Source organism: Neophocaena asiaeorientalis, unplaced genomic scaffold (assembly GCF_003031525.2).
Source record: "Neophocaena asiaeorientalis asiaeorientalis breed wild unplaced genomic scaffold, Neophocaena_asiaeorientalis_V1.1 scaffold221, whole genome shotgun sequence".
Lineage (NCBI taxonomy): Eukaryota > Metazoa > Chordata > Mammalia > Artiodactyla > Phocoenidae > Neophocaena > Neophocaena asiaeorientalis.
The window spans coordinates 751,582-773,403 of NW_020173766.1; the positions used below are offsets into that span (position 1 = coordinate 751,582).

The following is a 21,822-nucleotide window of genomic DNA, read 5'->3' on the forward strand; positions in this document are numbered from 1 at the left end:
CTAAGTACTCTGCCCCCCACCCCAGGTCTTAGCCTGACTAACTGCACCTCACTCAGCACCGCCTCCTCTGGAAAGCCTTTCCTGACACCCTTCTCTGACTCCAGGTGTCCCAAGCCCCCTATGCTGACCCTTCACTGAACACTGTCATTCTGCCAGGACATCTGTGCTGCCCTATCTATCTGTCTCTCCGGAGGCCCTTCCTCTACCTCCCCAACTCTGGCCCAGGAAGACCAAGGCCTGATCCCTGGCCCCTTAGCTCCCGAAAGACTCCTCCTCCAGCCCTCTGGAAATTACTCGTTCCTGGGGTCCATCTGCTCTCCCTTGCTGGTCCCCTCTCAAATCCCACAATGACCCCATCCTACAGTGGAGGAAATGAGAGGTGAGAGGTTAAGCAGTTTACCAGGACCATACAACGAGGCAGGAGGAAAGCGGGACCCTAGGCATAGCTGAGGAGGAGGGGCGCTGGAAGCACTGGCCTGGGATGCACAACACTGCAGACAGACAGAGGGACAGATTTTTGGATGAGCCAGCAGCTGAGCTGGGACTGGAAACCAGAGCTCCTCCTCTCTGCCCGACTTCTCTGCAAGGCCAGGCATCAGGGGCTCACCCTGAGGCGGCTCCCGCCCCCTGGCCCACAGCCAACCGTCATCCCCGTGAGGTCAGCCACGGGACCGCGATTTCGGGGAAATACCAGCTGCTTATTAAAAACAGGCGGTGGTCAGGCCCCTGCTGCTTTCCCAGTAGAAACTAGGCTGTTTGTTCCAAGAGGAGCAAGAGTGGTCAGGGCCTACTCAGGGCCGCGCGGGGGCCTGAGTTGCAGTACCTGGTGAAGGGTCCGGGCTGGGCCGAGTAACTAGGGGTGGAGTGGGGTGGAATCCCATGTTTTGGCGAGGGCAGCCGGTGACGGGACCGCCACCCAGCACGTGGCCGCTGAGCCGCCCACGGGGGTCGTGGGCTGGGACCTGGAAACCGCGCGGGACAGGCGGGACAGCCTTCGCAGCAGCACGCCCCCAGCTCCGAACTCAGGCGGCGGGCAGAACCGGAGGAAAAGCGGGCGGGTGAGCTAAGCACCGCCCCTTCCGGAGGCAGCCCCACCCCGTCCCGCGGGTGCCTGCACCGCCGGGAGCAGCTGAGCCCTGCAGAGGGAGCCAGAGGGCCGTCCTCCGCGCTCCCGGCTCGGGCCGCGGGGCATCTGGAGCGCGTTAGACCTGGGCGGCCGGAGGCGGCGTGAGCTCATCCCGGCCGGCCCACTGCGGTTTCTAGGCGCGGCGGAGGGAGCAGAACACAGAAGCGCCACGCCGCGGACCCCAGGGGAGCGCGGCGGGAGTACAGCTCCTCCCGGGACGTGGGTGTGATTTGGAGCGGCGACAGTGTGTGTGTCACTGGCGCGTCGCCCAGGGAGGGCGGGCTCTGGGAACCGGCTGCCAGCGTGCGTCGCTGTGTGTCACCGTGTGTCGTGGCTTGTGAGGATGTGTGTGTCCCCGCTGGGGAGACACTGCGTGTGATAAGTTGCAAACATCACAGTACATACTTCTTATTTTACAGAGAAGAAGGCTGAGTGCAGGGAAGGGAGAGGGCCGGCTGGGTGGCACAGGCCCGGAACTCCAAGCGCCCCGCCTGTGTCCCTGTGTGTGTGCAGAAGGTGCGAGCCGGCCCATCGTGTTCCACAGTGCCGGGCGGGGGGTGTGGGTGTCCGCCTTCCCTCCCGCATTAGACATCCTCTTCCTGGTCACTACCGCACTACCACCCACCCCCATCCCTGCAGAACCTTGACACTGGTCTCCTTCAGGAAGCAGGGAGAGAGCACTTCACACCAGGGCCCTGGTGAACAGTGACACACACCTGAGTACAGACTCGCACATGGAGCACACACCGGCACACATGTGAGACACCCTGCTGTTGGGTGGGACTCTGAGCTGGGAGAGCCAACAGGCAGGTTGCAAAGTGGTGACAGGGTTTGGAAAGGCCTCTTGGTGCAATGCCCCCATCCCTGCCAGGGAAAGGGAGCAGGAGGGACTAGAGGTCACTGAACCCTGCATCTTGGGGGCTCTGGCTCCCTGCAATGGGCCCTGAGGCTACTGCACAAGATGTGAAGGGCCCCAGGACTACAAGACTCCCAGGGCCAGGAGTGAGGGTGGGGACACCGTGGGCAACACCAGACACAGCGTGGGGAGCTGGGGCTGCAGCAGGTACTTCTGAGCATCCAGGGCTCCCCCAACCCAGAGGGCTGGTCCTTACCTTGGGCCCTCACCTCAGGGACCTACTGTCCCAGCTTTGGTTAATCGTAGCCCCAGCTGTGCTGAAGACCTCAGGGAGGTGGCCCAGCACCTGGCTGGGCTCACAGCATTGTCATGCCTGCATCCTCCTCCCCTCACCCCACAGCTGGGCAGAGGCTCTGAGACAAAGACCCTGCCTGCAGGGTGGGGCACAGGAGTCAATCGCCCTCCTCACCAGCTATTGCTCCCCAGGCCCAGAGCACACATTTGCAGGGGGTTGGTGATGCTGGGAACTCTAGGCCTCTGTAACCCCTCTGTGTTCCCACCTGTGAAACAGAGAGGACACCTGCCCTAGCTAGACCTCCACGGGGAATGTAAAGTCTAAAGGGATATGCATCTACTGTAGCCACAAGGGTCCTCAGCCCCCAAGACACTGGGGCAATCTGGGTGAGGGATTTTTTAACTGGAATGACACTGGTTTGCATAACCAGAGCTTCCAAATTACTTAGCAAAACACGTTTGCTTTTTAATTAACATGTGCTTGAAAAACAATGGTTTTAATTAAAGTTGGTGGGGGGGAGAGAAGGGATGGTGGGGGAGAATATTGCAAGCTCCAGGGCCCTGGTCAGACTTCTTAAAAATAAAATGGGAGACTTGCCCCAAGCTGGCAGAGGCTGGGAGGCCAGGATCCTTGGGGAGCCTTAGGAACATCCCTACCTGACTCCACTCCTCTACAGCTCCCTTGCTGAGAATTTACCCTTTTGCTGACAGTTTAATTACTCACTTATCCACTGTTCCCTGGGCCGTTCTGGAAAGGAGTGGTTTTTTTTAGAAAGCAGTCTTGGGGAGTAGATGAATGGGGGTCCACCAGACAGAAGGAAGAGTATGAGTGAAGTTCGAGAGTGTGGACCTTGTTGGGGGAACATTAAGTTTACTGGGGAGGGAGAGAGAGGAGGTGGGGGGAGGTGACCCATAATAAAGCCAGATCCCTGGTGGACTGGAAAGGTAGAGCTGGACCCAGAGCCACTGATGTCCAAGCCCCAGCGGAGGGGGCAGGGGTAGTACTGAGCTGGGGCCAGGAACATAGGGCTGGAAGGCGGGTGAGGCCATAGGGGACAGAGGGATTGGCAGAGGAAGGGGAAAGGCTGTGGAGACTGGAGACAGGAGGTGGCATGGGGCCTGGGGGCTTGCTGGTCAGATGCTGATGGGCTCTGTGGATTCAATCAGTCCAGCAGGGGGCAGTGTTGACCCCACCATCCTGCTGGCAGGAGATACCTACCCAGTAGGCATTCAGTAAATGCTTGAAGAAGGGAGAGAATGAGGAGATGATCCATCCAAATCAGCCTCACCATCTCCCCTTTCTGACCTTTCAGGGCCAGCACTGGGGTGCAGCCTGGGATCAAAGGTCAGCATGGAGATGGGACAGGATGACCGCCCCCTCACCCATTCAGACAAAGGGAGATTGAGAGGAAGCTTCTGGGGAGTGAGAGCACCCCCAGGGGTCAGGTTAGGTGACCTCAAACCCCCAGCTCCCAGTGGCCCCATCCAGGACCCTGTTTCTCATTAGGAGCCTTCTAGCCTCCCCCAGCCAGCACCCCAACTTGAAACATGCCTCCCTGTACTTAATTCATTACGTGCAGGGTGGGAGGCCCAGCAGGCGGGGGTTATTTTTCCCCTGAGCTCAGACATTCCTTGCTTTATTATTCTCCACGTTTCAAAGCAGCTGTTGCCTCCCCCGACCGCCCCCAGCCCGAAGCTCAGAGTCCAGAAGGGGCCTCTCCAGGGCTCAGAACACCAGAGGTTCCCACCTCTGGTGGGAGCTCAGAACACTTCCAGCCCGCACCAGAGGGAAACTAAGGCCCAGAGAAGAAGCCCCAGGGCAACCTGCAGGGACCTCCCTCTCCCATAACACTGCCTTCCTTGTCCGGAAACACCCCCTCCCGGCCACCTTCCACACAGGTGATCTCAGGGCCCCCTACACTGCAGAGCCAGCCCTTGCCTTCCAGCTCCAGGAGCAGGTGCTGGGATAGTCTTCAGGGCCCTAAAAAACTGAGTGCTGGGACTTCCCTGGTGGTGCAGTGGATAAGACTCCATGCTCCCAACGCAGGGGGCCCGTGTTCGATCCCTGGTCGGGGAACTAGATCCCACATGTATGCCGCAACTAAGTCCTCATTCTGCAACTAAAAAAAAAAAAAAGATCCCTCATGCTGCAACGAAGATCCTGCATGTGGCAAGTAAGACCTGCAGGAAGGGAGGGAGGGAGGGAAAAAGAAAGAAAACACTGGGGTGCTTTAAAAAGAAAAAAAAGATTTCTATTAAAAAAAAACCCTGAACCCCCACTGGCTCAGCAGCCTTACAGAGGGCAAGGCCTATCATGGAACAAGGGATCAACCTAGAAAATAGCAGGGCTGGGGTCAGCCTAGTGGATCACAGAGGGTTCAGGTCGGGGGAAAAACAGTTCTAAGGACCCAGTTTCTGAGGACTAGAGACGCCTGGACAGATTTTGGCCCTACGTCAGAGAGCTGCCTGCCTGGCCAAGCTGCCTCAACAGGGGGTGAGCTCCCTGTTTCTGGGGGTGTTCAAGCAAGCAGCAGCTCATCAGTCTTACCCTGGAAAAGACGTTGGCCCAGGTATCTGAGGCCCCTTCCTGCCCAACTTTGAGGTCAGAGTCGGGCTGGCAGGCACAGTACCCACTCCAGATGAACGGAATTAGGTGCGCCTCCCTGTTCACTCAGCTCTGAAGTCACAGGCACGACACAAGGACAGGAGACCTGGGAGCTGGGCCAGGGCCAGAGCAGGACCCGGCCAAAGCGTTTTCTTCGTGAGTTCACTACAAGCTCCTGGCACCTGGGAAGTGCTGGGAGCACAATAGATGTGTGATCACTGTGTACTGATGAGTTAAATGGGCCCTACTAGAGTTAGGAGAGGAAGGCAGCCTGCAGTGTTCAGGGCCTCCACCTAGGAGAGGGACTCTGACCACAGAGGAAACTGAGGCAGGAGCCCAGGCAGGGCAGGCAACCTGGGCGTGCTGGGAACTGAATTTCAAGGTCATTCTTGGCACTCTGTAACCATTTTGCCCCTGCTGACCCTATAGCCAGGCCTGTCCACCCTGAGTATGGGGCTTGACGGATGGATCCTTAGGTGCCCAGGAGGGTAGGAATCACTCCGTGATGTGGCCCTGGAGCCACAGCAAGCCTGGGGGCCCAGGGCCTGCCCACACCTCCAGCTCTACTCTCCAGACCAACCCCAGGGACCCCCTTACTACAAGGAAGGCACCCTCTGGGGGATGGACTACACAGAACCTGAGCCCCTGAGAGAGGGAGCAGCTTGCTACTAGCTGGCCCGAGCTGTCTCCACCTAGAGCTGTGGGATCTGGGTGTGTTACCCTCTTGGGGGGCCCCAGCCCAGGCCGTGCAGAGGAACCCCCTGGTACTCCTGGGATGTGCCCAGCTTCCCTTCTTATCCCTCAGCCCTGATAAAAAAAGCTAGAAGCCATTCAGTGTTTGCCTTCCTGCCCAGCAGCCACCGTCCCACACCATGTGCTGCAGCAAGGAATGAAAGGTCACTGCCACTGGCTTCCCACCAGAGGTGCACACAGGTATGGGCATCCAGCGATCTGGGGACACCTGGAATCTCAGGGTCCCAGACACTCCAACGAAGGGAGCTGAGGCATCTTCACTCATGTGCCCCACCCCCAAGCTCATCTGCACTGCCCCTGCCACGTCTCCACTCACCACTCCATCCCAACTGTTAGGGCCAGGCCTCTGTTAGTCATCATGGTGGAGCACAGTCGGCACCTGATTCAGACGAGCCTTGAGCCTGGAAAGGACCTGCCCCATTCAAGGGTCTCTATCCAGGGATTTGGGGAGATTTTCACTGCAACAAACTGTGCGACTGCCTCAGAACTTAAAAATGGACTTGTAAGGTCTTATTTTGCCAAGTTAAGACAAGGAAAACAACTGCCACCAGCTATCATCACCATTGTTTTATGAACAAAATAATATTCTTAAGGCAAATAAAAATAAAAATAAAGTAAGGCAGGATGCAGTCCCTGAATGAAAACAGCCAGGCCTTGAAGATGCATAAATTGAGCTTCATGGAAAACACGCAACACGGGCCTTATTCTTCTCCCATGAAAATTGTCTTGGATATTGTCACACGTTGGGCCCTGGAGCCTGAGGACACCCAAGTGCTTCCAGTCTCCAGCAGAGCAAGAATCCCTCCTGCAGCCTTCCTGACTGGAATTGGTTCCCCTCTGCTTGCACACCCCTTGGGACAGGGTGCTCACTGTCTCTCCGAGTTAGCTTGGGAGCTAGGGATGGCATCCTAAGCACCTTTAAGTGGCTTCCAAGCAAGCCTACTATGGGAGAGAGGGAAAGAGATGAAGAAGGGAGTGAGATGGACAAGGTACTGATGGGAGGGAAGACAGACCTCCAGACCCAGGGCATAGGAGTGGTGGGGGAAAGGGGTGCTCGTGTTCAGCCGGACCAAAGTATAAAAATTAGGAAGTTGGCAAAGATCTGAGACTTCCCAGGGAGCACCGTCTTCCCCATCTCTGGAGTTCCAGAGTCTTCCACTGCCTCACTCCATTCCCCAGCCCTGCAGAAAGGCTCTGACACACCCATTCTCATTCTCACCGAGGCCTCAGTAGATGTGCAAAGTACCCGGACCCACAGGCCAAAGAAGAGAGTGGAGATTGGAAGAAAATGGTGGAAGCTCAGGTGTCCACAGCCAGGCTGGGGAGGAGTGGCAGGCAGGCACCCTTCCCAGCCCTGACCTTCGAGGCCCTTCCCCATCCAAGGGGACCTGGGCCCTGGCTGCTGAGACTAGAGGGGCCTGTTGGGCGGGCGACCCTGGGGAGCCTCGTGTACCCACATGCACTCTACATTCCAGCTGTGCTCTGTCAGCGTTTGGGCAAACCAGCATTGTGTGGCTTTGGGAGGGCAGGAACAAATAACCCCCAAACTTGGGCAAGGGCGGACCTGGGGCTGGTTGGAAGGGGAACCCCAGGGAGGCTCTTCTGTGCTGGGTCACCGGGTTCAAGGTCTAGGGTCTTCCTGCTGTTCCCTGAGGTACCTGGGTTCCCTGGGGTGTGGCTGGCCCTGTACCCAGGCAGGCTCGCCCTAGCCCCCTCCCCTAAACCCTCCTTACCTCCCAAGGCCTCGGAAACAACAGCCCAGCACTCCGGCCTGGCACGCCCCCAAGCACCCCTTATGCAGCATGAGGACTGCCTCACACCACTGCCCAGTTTCTGTTGCCCCTCCTCCCTCCCACCTCATCTTCACACCCCCTCTGATTTTGTGCACGCCACTGCTTGGACCTGTTTAGTCTCCCCGCCCCTCCCCACATTCTCTTAAGATCTTTATCCACAGTCTGTCAGCCCCTGTGCCACTGAGCGCTTTGAGCCCCACAGTCCAGGGCCTCATCCCTACAGTTTGATTTCCTTCCTTCTAGTGACCTGCTTAAGGATTTCCTCCAATATTTGATTTCTTCAGACCCTGCCTGACTTCATTTTGCCTCGACTTGAATTTCTGGCCTTCTTGTCCCCCGACTCAGTGCTACCTAATCCATGTCCCAGTGGTGACCGACCCCAGGATCTCTGCAGATGGCAGGCATCTGGAGAGAAGATGCAGGCTGTGGCAGGGAGCCGTGCAGAGACATCAGAGCAGAGGAGGGATGGTTGGTCCTGGGGTTGTGAGGCTGAACTCTGCCCCCGGCCCCCTAGACCCCTGCCTGCCCCACTGACCCTCTGGTTCAGCCTGGACCAGGACTGGAGAGGTAAATGTTCCTGACACCTTACAGAGACCTCAGAGATGAGGCCTCGGGCCAGATGGGGGAAGTAAGGCATAGAGAGACCTCAGACCAGACTCCAGCCTTATGGGGCACGTGACCTGGCACCTGAGGCATGGAGGGGACCAGGCTGACATGAGGGCAAACGCTTTGCCACACCCACCCCTTTCCACCGGCCGCAGGGACATGGGCTGGACCACCCTGCTTGAAGGGGGAGCTGGGACCAGTGTTTATGCAACTGTGGGGAGGCCACAGCCTGGCTGGCAGTGCTGCCCGCCCAACACAAGCACTGACTCAGCAGAGCCCCCCAGCACGTACACACTCAGACATGCACACAAACAGACACAGACACACACACAGAGGTAAACATACACGTGCACGTGCACAGACAAGTGGACACCGGCATTCGCTGGTATACAGACACACACTCACAGACACACTCACAGACACAAGTACACAGGCAAACTTGTGCATGTATGCACACACGGACACAGGGACACACAGAAATGCACACACATTTCACCCAGCCAAGGTAGGAGGGAGGCTCCTGAGTGAGGAGAAGCCTCACCCCTGCAGCTGAGTTCTACCCTCTAGGCCCCTCCACTCTGACACTCACACCCACAGCCCGTGACCCAAGCCCACACATGGTCAGCACAGCCACATATAACAGGCAAAATGCCCCAGAGTGGCATCACGGCCATGACTGGGACAGAGACACATTCTAAGTGGAGTAGAGCCCCAACAAGGGGGACCAAACAGCCCCAGGCAGAGCTCAACAGACACAACAGCCCCAGCTCTGTCCGTGCCAGCCCCCCACCGCCTGTCCACGCCCAGTCCACACTTGAAGACTGGCAGGTGGGAGCTGCAGAGGGTCTCGGGGGATGTGTGGGATACTCCCTTCCACTGCCAGGCCAAGCCGAGTAGGGTGGTAGCTCCCAGGAACTAGGGGAGCCTGCAAGAAGGAGGGTGTGTTTGGGGGAGGGCTGGGGGCACTGCAGGACCATCTGGAAACCAGAGGAGGGGGCAGGCTTTCTTGTGAGAGCAGGACACATACTCCCTGGGATCCCAGATACATGGAAACTTGGAGGCAGGACCACTTCTTGCCTGGGGATGGCTGAGAACAGGTGTGATCCCTGCCTACAGGACTCAGCCAAGGGTGGAGAGAAAAAGCTGGGACCACTCAGTCCCATGTGGATCCTGGAGACTTTTGAAGGGGAACTCAGCTGTTCCTGGGCTTGGTGTCCAAGAGCAAGGTGGCTGGGCGGGCAGGAGCTGGGGCCTGCCCAGAAGGATATTGGCCAGTCTCTCTGCCCTGACTGGGGCCAAAGGGAGACCCTGCTCTCCTCTGTGGGGGTCCGCAGCCACCAATTGGCCAGGGAGGCTAGCCAGAGTCCAGCAAAGTCAAACATGCACAAGCAGACACCCTTACTAGCAGAGGCCACTGCAGCAAGTCCACTAGTGCCTCCATTCCCTGCCCTACCAGCCAGCCAGACTATGCACCATGAAAGGGCAGACCACGGTCCCTCACTCCCACCCCACACCAGATCCGGGGCTGGAGTGGACTGTGTTTAGATAAGGAAAGGAAGAAGAAAGCCTCAAAATCTGCCCAGAATGTTGCTGAGAGTGTCTTTAAAAATGACCTGGAATCTGATCACTTATCACCATCTCCACTGGACCACACATGTATCTTCTTCTCTCTCCTGGACCCTCCTACCTGCGGTCCCTGCTTCCGCTCACGTGCCCCAGTCTATTCTCCACATAGCAGCCAGAGTGATGCTGATAAAACATCTCCCCAGAGCACACACCAAAGCCCTTCCCACGGCCCAAGGACCCTCCACCACATCCTGTCGCCTCCCCACCGCACTCTCTGCTCCCGTCTCTGCTGGAATGTCTTTGCTCTGATGCCCTCATGGCTCCCTGGAGCAGATGCGGAAGTATTGCCCCACACAAATGTTCCAGCCTGCCTCTGGGGCCCTGCCCTAACCAGCGAAGGTGGGAGCTGGTAGATAAATAGTCTGGTTTCCTCATGCCCTCAGTGAGACACCACCACCATCTCCTGGAGGTCCCCAGTGGGGCTGAGCCCCCGTTGCCCACAGGGTCTTCTGCTCCCATGCACCCTAAGGACTTCCTTCCCTGCCCAGCTGCTCTCCCGTGCTCCCTGGGGCCACCTCCCAGGGACACTACTTACATTCAGGTCCTTGTCTGAGCTCTGCTTCTGGGAAAGTCCAGCCTAAGACACTCCATCTCGCCTCTCTTTTTTGTGTTTATCTTCCACAACGATTCCCCATTCCTCCCTCCCCACAACCCCCAGCAACCACCATTCTACTCTCTGCCTCTATGAATTTGACCACTCTAGGAACCTCGTTTGAGTGGAATCATATTGCATTTGCCCTTCTATGTCTGGCTTATTTCACTTAGCATAATATCCTCAAAGTTCATCCATGTTGTACCAGGTGTCAGAATTTCCTTCCTTTTTAAGTCAGAATAATATTCCATCGTACGTACAGACCACATTTTGTTTATCCGTTCATCTGTTGACGGCCACTTGGGTTGCTTCCACCTTTCAGCTATTGTGAATGATGCTGCTCTGAACGTGAGTTTACAAACATCTCTTCAAGTCCCTGCTTTCAATTCTTTTGGATATATACTCAGAAGTGGAATTTCTGGGTCATATGGTAATAATGTTTTAAATTTTTTGAGGACTTTCCATACTTTTTCCACAGCAGCTGCACCATTTTACATTCCCACCCACAGTGCCCGAGGGATCCAATTTCTCTACCTTCTCCGCCAACCCTTGTTATTTTCTGTTTTCTGCATAATAACCATCCTAATGGGTGTGAAGTGGTATCTCATCGTGGTTTCGATTTGCATTTCCCTAATTAGTGACATTGAGCATCTTTCACGTGCTTATTGGCCATTTGTCTATCTTCTTTAAAGAAATGTCTATTCGGGCTTCCCTGGTGGCGCAGCGGTTGAGAGTCCGCCTGCCGATGCAGGGGACACGGGTTCGTGCCCCGGTCCGGGAGGATCCCGCATGCCGCGGAGCGGCTGGGCCCGTGAGCCATGGCCGCTGAGCCTGCGCGTCCGGAGCCTGTGCTCCGCAACGGGAGAGGCCACAACGGTGAGAGGCCCACGTACAACAACAACAAAAAAAAAAGAAATGTCTATTCAAGTCCTTTGCCCATTTTTGAATTGGGCTGTTCGTTTTGTTGTTGTTGTAGGAACCCTTTATATATTCAGGATATTATCTCTCCTGTTTTCAATTTTTGCCCAGCCATTGCCTTCTCAGATACTCACTGACCTCATTATTTAACATGTCATTTGCCTCCCAACACAAACACACACACACACACACACACACACACTGCACACAGACTGCACAGCCCCTCCCCTACTCTGGGCCCCTCCCCAGCCTTTATCACTGGTTGACACACTTTATGGCTTTGGTGATTTGTCAGCTTTGTCTGAGTGCCACAAGGGTGAAGGGTTTGGCTGCTTCCTCCACTGCAGTGTTCCCAGGGCCTAAAGAGTCTGGCACACAGTAGGTGCTCCATAAATGCTGAAAGGATGAAAGGAAGGGAAACAGACTCCTGCATACACACTCACAGCCCCTCACAGACTCTCACATACACTGCCGCCACTCCTCCCACACATACGCACACACGTACTCTCACACTCACAGTCCTGCCATGCTCGCCGCACCACACAAACGCCCTGAGGCAGCCTGATCCGTGCAAGCCTCAAACCCGCTCTCATACACCCACACACTCATCTCACAAGCAGATGCATTCACATCCAAATGCACCCTAGCAGGGCTGCCCTGACCTCCTGAGTCCTCCTGGCCTGCAAGCTGTTTCCTACCCTGTGTGGCCCGCTCCACACTCTGGGCCCTTGATCTCTCCACAACCCTTATCTCTAGGGCCCCCGAGACTCTCTACAGGGCATTGCTCTTCCTCCCCTTCAAACCAGAGTGGATGACCTCCTCCAGGAAGCCTCCCCTCACCCTCCCCACTGAGCTCTGAAAGGAGGGGAGGGCCTGGCCCCAGAGCAGGGTGTGACAGTGGGGCTGGCATTTGCAAGGGTGTGTGCATCTCCTCCTGTCATTGCAGGGGTGGTGCACTTGTCTTCTGCTGAGAAGCCCAGGGCTGAGAAACCACTGGTGGACCCCGGATTCTCGCCCTCTGACCTAGAGCCACAACACAGGCAGAGAGACCGGAGTCAGGCAGGGGTCTCAGGCCTCTTCGGCTCTGACAGCCTGGGGACAGTGAGTCAGGCAAAGCCATTCTCTGCTCTGGGCCTCAGTTTCCCCACCTGTGACATGGGTGGCTCTGGGCCAGTGCCCTTCAGTTCCCTGATTGCTGGTTGTGGAGTGAGACAGCTCAGACAGCGCTCTCAGGCACCGAGTGGCAACCCTGTGTTAGAGGCCAGAGCATGGCTACTGTCTCCAGAAGTGCGGCAGGGCACCCGGTCCTCGTCCAGCTCAGCCCAGTGTCCTGGTGGGCAGGCTCGGAGAGTTTGGCACACCAGATGGGACAGTTTTGATGTGGTGAGCAAGGAGGCAAGATTTCAAAGTGATTCCTCTCGTTTTGTCCAGGGCTCACCGTGTGTGGCTCATAGATTTTTATAAAGGTCAACCAAAGGGCCACAGAGAAGAGAGAAGGAAGGAGGGAGGAAAGGAAGGAAGGAACGAACAAACAAATGAATGAACGAATGGAGGGAGGGAGGGAGGGAGGGAGGGAGGGAGGAAGGAAGGAAGGAAGGAAGGAAGAAGAGAAGGAAGGGAGGAAGGAAGCAAGGGAGGGAGGAGAGAGGAAAGAAAGAAGGAAGGAAGCCATTTATTCATGAGGCCCAAGGGCCAGGGACAGAGATGCAGTCACAGGCAAGTGCAGCCTGATGGGGAGAGATGACAGCCCCGCAGAGCTGTGCAGAGAGAGCCTGTGCAGGAGTCTCAGTGTGCTCCCCTCCGTCCCACAGACTGCAGGCCACTGGTGTCAGCAACTCGAGTGGAAGAAGAGCTGTCCCCAGCACGGCCTCCCCCGGGCTCCCTGAGAGCAAAGGCAGTCACAGGTTACAGTGGAGAGGTGCAAGCAAGGCTGCGGGATGTCAGCTGAGAACTGGAATTGGTGGAGTTGGGGAGGTGGCAACAGGGGATCTGGATGACAGAGGCAGGAGGGGGACAATAGGGCTGAAATCAGCAGAGGTGGCAAAGGTGGTAGCAGGTTTGGAAGGGAGGGTGGGAGGTCTCACCTGGGGCAAGAGGTTCAGCTGGACATGATGTGCTGGACAAATGCTGAAAAGAAGGAAAGAGTGAGCAGCAGGGCTTCGGCCCTGGGTAGCCAAAGGTGGCGACCTAGGATCCTAATGCCCCGCTCCCGCCAGCAGACTCCCTGCCCTGCTGAGTTTACCTTTGTAGTTGATGCAGCCATTGGAGTCCTCTTGCCCAGCCATCAACTTCTCCACCTCATCTTCTGTCAGCCTCTCACCTGGCAGGAGTGGAAAGCTGAGTCAGCACTGTTGAGGCGTGAAGGGTGGGGGGCCCCCTGAGCCCCGCTGGATGGTGGGTGTGCCTCTCCAGTATTCCCACACCTCATATTGGTACACACAAGACCTGGGCTGTCACCCTTATTTCTGAAACCAGAAGAATCAGTGACAAGTCAAAAAGGGCAAGGCCTGGGGTGCAGGCCTGGCACTCTCTCCGAGCCTGGGCTCTGTCCGTAACAGTGCCATCTTGCTGTTCAGGCCACCAGCACACACTGTCCCCTGTCCTCAATAGGCTGGTGGGACTCCCTCCATCAGGAGTAGGCCAGGTCCCCCATCTCCCTGGAAGCAGTCCCTCGGGGCAGCCCTTCAAGGCTAGAGGAAGGACACATAAGATAGAGCTGGGGACCTTAGGGGATGACCATGGAGGGTACCAAGAGACACCACCACTGTTCCCCAGACAAGTGTGGCACTTTCCCGCCTCTGTGCTTTTGTATGTGCTGTGTTGCTTCCCCCACTGGAATGCCCACTGCAGTTTCCCTCACACCTCCTAGCCCCCAGTCACACACACACACACACACACACACACACACACACACACACACACACAAAACCCCAGAGACCAGCACAGGGCTGAGCACACAGTAGGCACTCAGTAAATGTCTGGTGCAGGAAAAGTTCACTTTGCACAGACACAATTGGTGCTCAATGAACATTTGCTGTAGGAAAACTTCTCTTTGAGAAAGGAACGCTCCTGCCAGCCAGGCACCTGACAGCGGGGGGTCAAGAGGCAGGTACAGTACCTCCTCGGCTCTGGAATTTGACCTTGAGGCAATGAACACAAGGACTGGATTGATCCCCCTGGATGTACCGCCCTGCCCCACACTGTCCCCAGAGCTGTTCCTATCCCCCTCCAGTTCTGTGAGCTGCAGCAGCTGGCTTTCTTTATCCCCACCTAAATTTCTAAATTCCCCACATTTCCGTCTCCCGCCATCGAGGCACCTTGACTGCATCACCCTCCATTTCACAAGTGAGAAACAGGCCCGCTGGGTGACAGAGTGGTTTCCCCCGGATGCCCCAGGAAAGAGAGAGTGGGGTGGGGAGGAGGCTGCCCTCACCCAGCGTGGCCAGCACGTGGCGGAGCTCGGCGCCCATGACCGTGCCATTGCCCTCCTTGTCGAAGACCCGCAAGCCCTCCACAAAGTCCTCGAAGGTGCCCGTGTCCTTGTTCTTGGAGATGTGCTGGAGCATGGGCAGGAACGTGTCAAAGTCCATCATCTTGGAGTTAAGCTCTGGGGAGAGATGGCCCAAGCATCAGGCTCTGAGGGGAGATGGGCATCCCCCCCACTGTGTCTGGCAATGAGGAGCTATTGCCCTCACCCAGCTCCCAATGCGCTCTACACCAGTTTGTCATTTACAAAGCACTCCACCATCACAAGGCACTTTACAGTCAACTGAGAAATGCATTATTTACATCGTCCTTTGCTGTTCACAAGGACAGTGGCACGACAGTGGGCTCTGACTAGCACCTCTGCTCTTCTTTGGGGGAACAGTTCTCTCTAGCGTCTATTTTTCTTATCAACCCCGCTCTCCCCACACCTGTGATTGGTCGAGAGCAGCTGGGCCGATCAGAGACCTTCTCTGGGACTTCTGCACCTGTGGCGAGGGCTTGGGTCTCACTCCTCCTTGGGGCAAAGCAGGCAACCCTCTCTGGCCATGGTGGTGAGGGAAGCTGACCCTGCCCCACAGAGGGATGCCCAGGAGGCCAGGAAGGACAGGGAGAGCATATGGGATGCTGAGGCCAGACACAGCCTGGCCTGCCCTCACACCTGCTACTGAAGCTAGTTCGCGCCGTTGTCAGTCCCCTACGACCAGGAGGCCTGGCAAATAGGCATGGGGCCAGATGGTACAGGAACCACCACTGCTCGTCACCTTGTCAGCATCACCTGAGACTGGCCTCAAGGTCCTCCTCCAGACAACGGGAGGACGTTAGGAGAATGCACAGCAGGGGAGTTCCCGTGTTGTCCCACCAGCGATGGCAGCCCACCCTGGGGGTCTCCCCCGGGACAGGCCCTAATGGGGACACATCTCAGGCCGGGCGTACCAACCTTCCTGCTTCGGCTTCCCTAGGACTCGGAGCACCTCGGCCTGTGTAGGGTTCTGGCCCAGCGCCCGCAGGACATCCCCACACTGCCCATACGTGATCTTCATCTCACACTTGGGTGTGCGGTCGTACAGCATGAAGGCTTCCTTGAACTCTGCCGGGAGAGGGCGTGAGCTGCGGGCACTTCTAGAGTCAGCCCCCTGACTCGCCCCACACTGCAGGGGAGGACTCTCAGCCTGGGGGACCCGGGCCCCAACCCTGCAGCCCCTGGCTCAAAACCCCCACTCACCTTCAATCTGCTCCGGTGTAAACTCGATCTGAAAGGAGACCCCCAAAGATTTTGAGTGTCTGGTTCAGAGGATGGGGCCAGGCGTCCTCCTGGTGCCTCCGTGCCCAGACCTGGCCTCAACCCCTCAGCTGCCCCAACCCGTCCACATTCCAGGATTCCAGCTTCCACTGCCCAGGACCTCCTGCAGTCCACCTTGACTCCCTCCTGCCTCCTTACCCCTCCCGCCATCCCGCCTGAGGACCTTGGGTCTGCAAGTGCCCAGACCCTGACACCAGGTAGGCCTCATCAGGGGAAGTGGTGAGGAGGGAGGCCTGGTGCCCTGAATCCCCAGCCCAGGGTGGGCCTTACCTGAGGCCCCTGGTCCTGGACAGACGTGCCTGAAGCACAGACTGGCTTTGCCAGCTCTGCCAGGCCTGGGGCCCAGTGGGTAGACTGTCCACATAAGTGAGATGGGAGGCCTCATCTCACCAGGGCAGGGGCGGGAGGAGGAAAGGCGAGGGGGCAGGCCAGAGAGCCCTGTCACCATGAGAACATATTTGCAGGAGGGGGTGTGTGTGCGATGTGCGTGTGCGTTCGCACACCTGTGTGTGCATCTGTTTGCATGTGTCTGCCCCCCACAGAGCCCTCAAGGCTGGGCACTTTCACTCACGTGGCCCTGCCTACACCTGAGTCTTACACAGTCCCGTCCATAGCGTGGCACAGCAGGGGGCCAGGGCCCAGCGGTTGTGTTTGCTGAGGCCACATCAGGGCCACCTGAGGTCAGGAGGCCTCCTGGGACCCAGTTTCCCCCTCCTCACTTGGATACCAGGTCTATTTTTATCACTGCAGTCACTCGCCCCAAGGTCAAGGTCGCACAGGGGAAAGGAGCTTGGGGGAGGGGGACTTGACTGGCGCCTCTCCCACTGCTGCTCCCTTGGAGTCCCCTCCAACAACCTCAGTAGTGCACACCAGTGCAGAGGGGGATCCTGCCCCTGTCACCCTGCTGGGTTGTCCCTCCCAACCCTCGGGCTTAACCCTGTGTTGGGAAGACCAAGTTGTTGTTCCTGGCCCCGCCGAGAGCTCTCTCCACCAAGAAGCCTGCTGAGATTACGGGCCCTGGGCCCCTGGCACAGCTTTCTGCAGGGGTCACAGGAGAGGCCTCACTACTTCCTCTGCTCAGAGGGGAGTCTGTGCAGCCTCGGATCCGGTGAGACCACACAATGCCACCTTGGGCCCTAGGGTTGTCTGACCCTCACCAGGGGGCCTGCGGGACACAAACCTGGGGTCTGGGGATGGTCAGGAGTCAGAGTCAACTCCACGGAGCACTTGCCATGAGTGGTTCCCAACAGCCTGTGAGGAGGACTTATTGTCCCATTTTATAGCTGACGAAACTAAGCCTTAGAGCAGTGACGGGAACGGAGCAGAGTTGGGATTTGAGCCCGTGTATTGAGGGACAAGGTAGGTGCCTCCAGGAAGGGCTCAGGAATGGAGGTGGACCTGTGCAGATGGGCTGCAGGTCTCGCTGGGGACCGCGAAGGGCTGGGAGGGCTCCATGGGGCCCCTCAGCCAGCAGCCAGGGCAGCGGTGGCCAGTGGCCAGCCGAGAACAGGCAACGGGCAGGACATGGGTACATGCCCCTACGCAGATGCCGCAGGTGGGAGTCATGGCTCGTTCTCCAGGTTTAGACTCTGAGAAAGGCTTTCAAGCCAAGCCGGGGAAGGGCCCCTGGGGCCACTGGTCACAGTTCCAAGACCACCTTCCTCCATGACCTACCCAGACTGGCTCAGTATCGCCAGCTCAAAGCTGAGGCCCCACCAGCTCTGGGGCTCAGGGACCTTGGCAGGGGTGAGTGTGACCCAGACTGGGCAGGAGCCCTGCTTCCCTTTACTCCCCACCCTGTCCACCCTGGGGAACTTGGTATGGACTTAAGACCCCGCAGCTGGACAAGAAAGATCCCTGCCTGGCTGCGGGGGTGAGGGGCACAGGCAGGTCCAGGATTCCCCAAGGATGTGAGGTCCAGGGAAAAGGACAAGGGAGAGTCAGTTTCCAACCACCAAAAAGATAGTCCCTTCAGCAGCACTGGGGGAGTCCTGCCTGATGTCTGACCACCCTCCCTCCTGCTGCAGCCCTCCTGATGCCTGAAGCTTCCAGCTTCAGTTCAGTACTCACTTTCTGGAGCCTGGTCTTCCACGGGGTAGATCCACTCTGGGATTCACTGACCTACCCTGCCCTTCCCACGGAAACCCAGCTCCCACACCCACCTTGACCTTGGAGGCATCGAACTCAGGTTCCTTGGGGGGCTCTGGTACAGGTGCGGGTGCAGGTGTGGGAGCTGGAGCTGCCTTGGCGCCTGCCTTGGCGTCATCCTTCTTGGGCTCTGGCTTTTTGGGAGCCATGGAGGTTGTAAGCAGAGAGGGAACGTGGAGAGAAGGAAGCAGAGAGCCGGGTAGGTGAGCCTTCCCGGTAACCAGCCTTTATCCTGCCTGGACACCTCATGACCCCAGCCCCACCCCTGCAGAGCACAATGGGGACAGAGCCATAAAAGGACATTGGCTAGCCTCAGGGGCTATTTTGGGGCCTGGGGGGGCATTGTTCAGTCTCAGGAATGGGTGGGGGAGAGGGAGGGCTCTTCATTCCTCCCAATCACCTGTTGGGAAGAGAGCGGGGGAGGGGAGGACAGAGGTCGGTGCTCAGCCCACACACACACACCCTCAAAAGCACACGCACACACGCAGGGGCCCTGCTGCCCCTCAGCAGGTCAATAAACTGAAAGGGTGCAGAAGGTTGCACCGAGCATGTGTTGTGTGTTGTGTTGGGGGCAGGAGGACTGGGCACCCCTTGAGTTAAACTTCCCATCTGTGCATTGAATTCCCATGTGTCTGTGCCCGTGTGTCTACACGGAGGGGGAGAGGGAGGTCTGTGTGTGTCCATGTGTGTTGTCTCCGTTTGGCTGGGTGTTTGTATGCAGAGGGGGTCTGTGTCCACGTGGGGGATGACCTACTCCAGTCCGCGGGTGCTGCTTCTGTGTGTTTGTGTCTGGGTGTTCATCATGCCTGCGTGAGTGTCTGGTCGTGGCTCGCAGGCAGCTGCAGCCCATCTCTGAGAACACCCTAAATGGCAGTAGGATGGGGTCTGCTCCCTCGAGGGCGGTCACCCAGCCTAGTTCAACAGCCAAGCAGCCTCCACAGCCTCCCGCATCAGCACCTGCCCGACCCTGAGGTCGGTTTCTTGGTTTCACCCTCACTTCCTATTGCCCCTCTTCCACAGCTCCCTGCGACCCACTTTCCCCACACACCCCAGGGCCTGCTCCCCGCCAGACCCTTGCACACACTGCACCCTCTGCCCTTGCCCCTCTGCTTGCAGCATTCAAGGCTCGGCCGCACTGCACCCTCCTCCAGGAAGCAGTTTCCACTGCCCCATGTTGCCCTCTGCTGACACTTTTGGTGGGGTCCTGAGAGGGTCTGCCTCTCTGAAGGACCCCAGGGCGCTGGAAGAGGTTTGCCTCCCAGGTGCCCAGTCTAGGGTACGCCCCCCCCCGCCCCCAGTTCCTACCCACAATGCCACCCCAGATGGCAGTGACAGAGGGCAGCCTGGCTGGTCTACCATTTCAGAAGCTGGGGGGAGGAGGGAAGGCTGAGGTGGCGTAAGGCCCTTCCAGGCACAGAACTCGGAGAGTGGGGACATCTTGCAAACACATTGGCCTCCATTCCTTGCCCAGTGTCTGTGCCGGGGGGTGGGAAGGAGGTGTTCCCTATTATTTTTAAATGCCTGGAGCCTTTGATAGAAACTTCAGAGGCATTGCCCCCTCTCCTGGCCCCTGGGGATTTCCCAGGTGTAGGGAGGCACCGTGGGTGGAGCCTGAGGTGAAGATTCACTTGGGCCTCTACCTGGATGCCCCCAACGTCCCCCTGCTGAGCCCAGGTCCTTCTCATCCTGTCACTCAGCCTCATGGTGAGGGGAACAGCAGTCCAGGGACAGGGCTGGGTCCCCTCCTAGCTGGAACACAGGACATTCCTCCCCTCATCTGGAGGGCAGAACACCGCACATCTGGAAATCTGACAACATCCGGCGCTGGGGGAGAGGCAAGTTTTTCACTTTTCTTCCAGATGTTTGGCAAGAGTATTAAGAAAGAAAGGGGTGGAGGAGGATCCTCAGAGACCAGCCAGAAATACCACAAGAGGAGAAGGCAGACAGAGGGGGACACAGACAGAGAGACCTCTGGGTGGCCCCATCACCCAGACCTGCTGACCCTCAGGACAACTGACCCTGGACACCCTCGAGGGCTCCCACCAGCCACAGGCACAGCCAACAAGACACCACCCAATCCCCTTTCACTCATCATGGGGGAAACCGAGGCCCAGAGCCTTGGACATCCACAGGGGTGCCCAGAACACCGATCTCACTGTTGCATCCACACACAATTGCTATCCCTTGGAAACCACTCAGCATCAGTGGGAACAGGAGTAGATGAGTGACATGGGCCTCCTGAGGCTTGGTTCCCAGGTTTGCAGACTCATGCAGCCTGCTACAGCCACACAGAGCCATCTTCCTCTGCTTGGTGAGGGGGTGTCTTGGTCCTCTTCCCTCGAGCACAGGGCAGATATGGTCCTATAGTGGGGACGCCGTGTACAGAGCCATCCTCCACTCCCTCCCCAGGGCTCAGATGGGCCTTTGACTGTCCGAGCTCTGGCTCCTGGGAGCAGCAGTGCCCTAGGCTCACCCCACAGGGCCACTCTCAACCCATAACTAATGCCTAGACCCCAGCAGGGACTCTGCAGGGATCACCCCCCCTTGACTGCCAGCAACATGCCTGCCGAGGACAGGAGGAAATTAAGGGGTGGGCAGGTGGGCAGGCAGGTGAACAGGAGAGGGGACTTAGTGACAGGGAGAGGCAGGCACTGGGTAGCAAAGACGAGCCACACAAGGCTTGGCACTCACCTCTCTCTCCCAGGTCCCAGCCTGGGCTCCATGCCCCTTGGGAATGACAGCCCAGCAGACAAGATCCTGGCAGAGCCTGTGGGGAGAGACAGGGGTCTGGATCCCTCTTCTTTGACTCCCCCAGCTCCATTGTCTGAGTTGTGGCCCAGCCTGATGCAGACAGCACATCCCAGAGCCCTCTCTGGGGGCAGCCACCTTACCTCCCCCTCCCCCACCTGAGGAAACTGTGGGCCCTGACTTCTGAGGAGCCCATGAACAGAGGCAGGAGACCCCTGGCCACACTGGCCTCCTTCTTTGTTCTTTCTAGCCCCCATGCCTTTGCAGAGGCTTTCCTCCCTCTGGTGTCCCTGTCTGGGACCCTGGCCATGGCTTGTTCCTTGTCACTTCTGGGTCTCAGTGAGATGTCACCTCCTACGAGAAGCCTCCTCAGACTACCCTGGACCTGCTCCCTCTGCCCTGCCTCTCAGCTGGACTCCCCATCCTTGCACACCCTAAAATGAGCTGTTTCCCTGTTATCTTGTCTCTTATGTGTGCCCCCCCTCCCATGAATGTCAGCTGGCATAGGAGGAGTTTTTGGTCTTCCAAGGCTGTATATCCGTAGGGTCTAGAACAGAGCCTGGTACACAGTAGGCACTCCATAAATGTCAGATGAGCAAATGTCCCAAACATCTCAATTTACCCACCTCTCACAGGGGGACTGGAACGCTTTTCTGAACCCCATCTCTGGAGGAAGGCAAGGGGAGATTTGCGGATTGACTGACAGTACTTGTGTCTGCCGGGGGCACCCCAGACAGCAATGCAGCCATCGCTGCCCCTCAGCCCACCTGCCGCCTCCCTCCACGCAGGCCTGCTCTTCATGCCACTCCCCCATCCGTTGCTAAGACTCCTCTCAAGAGCCTGAAGTGGTAGGGACGACCGGATGGTATAGGCAGTGACTTGACCATGAGGACCAGCCAGCAGGGGGCGTAAAAGGGATAGGAACTGGTCTTTGGATCCTGAACCCAAACCCCAGAAACCAGGATCCCAAC

At 57.7% G+C, this 21,822-nt stretch overlaps 1 protein-coding gene across 4 annotated transcripts in view; it reads right to left on the reverse strand.

Moving 5' to 3' along the window:
- Window positions 1-18,308, reverse strand: part of MYL3 (myosin light chain 3) — a 43,131-nt gene extending 24,823 nt beyond the window's left edge. Inside the window, exons 1-7 of one of the 4 annotated variants that reach the window (XM_024751468.1) lie at window positions 18,118-18,308; window positions 15,878-15,905; window positions 15,593-15,742; window positions 14,603-14,776; window positions 13,412-13,489; window positions 13,254-13,296; window positions 6,230-6,573 (exon numbers count right to left, since the gene is read on the reverse strand). In XM_024751468.1, coding sequence (XP_024607236.1) covers window positions 13,268-13,296; window positions 13,412-13,489; window positions 14,603-14,776; window positions 15,593-15,742; window positions 15,878-15,905; window positions 18,118-18,252 — 594 coding nt within the window. In that variant the 5' untranslated portion in view covers window positions 18,253-18,308 and the 3' untranslated portion in view covers window positions 6,230-6,573; window positions 13,254-13,267. Of the gene's footprint in view, window positions 1-6,229; window positions 6,577-12,826; window positions 13,052-13,253; window positions 13,297-13,411; window positions 13,490-14,602; window positions 14,777-15,592; window positions 15,743-15,877; window positions 15,906-18,117 lie in introns of those variants that run through there. The other 3 variants (XM_024751467.1, XM_024751466.1, XM_024751469.1) reach the window with 3 other exon arrangements.
- Window positions 18,309-21,822: the final 3,514 nt, after the last annotated feature.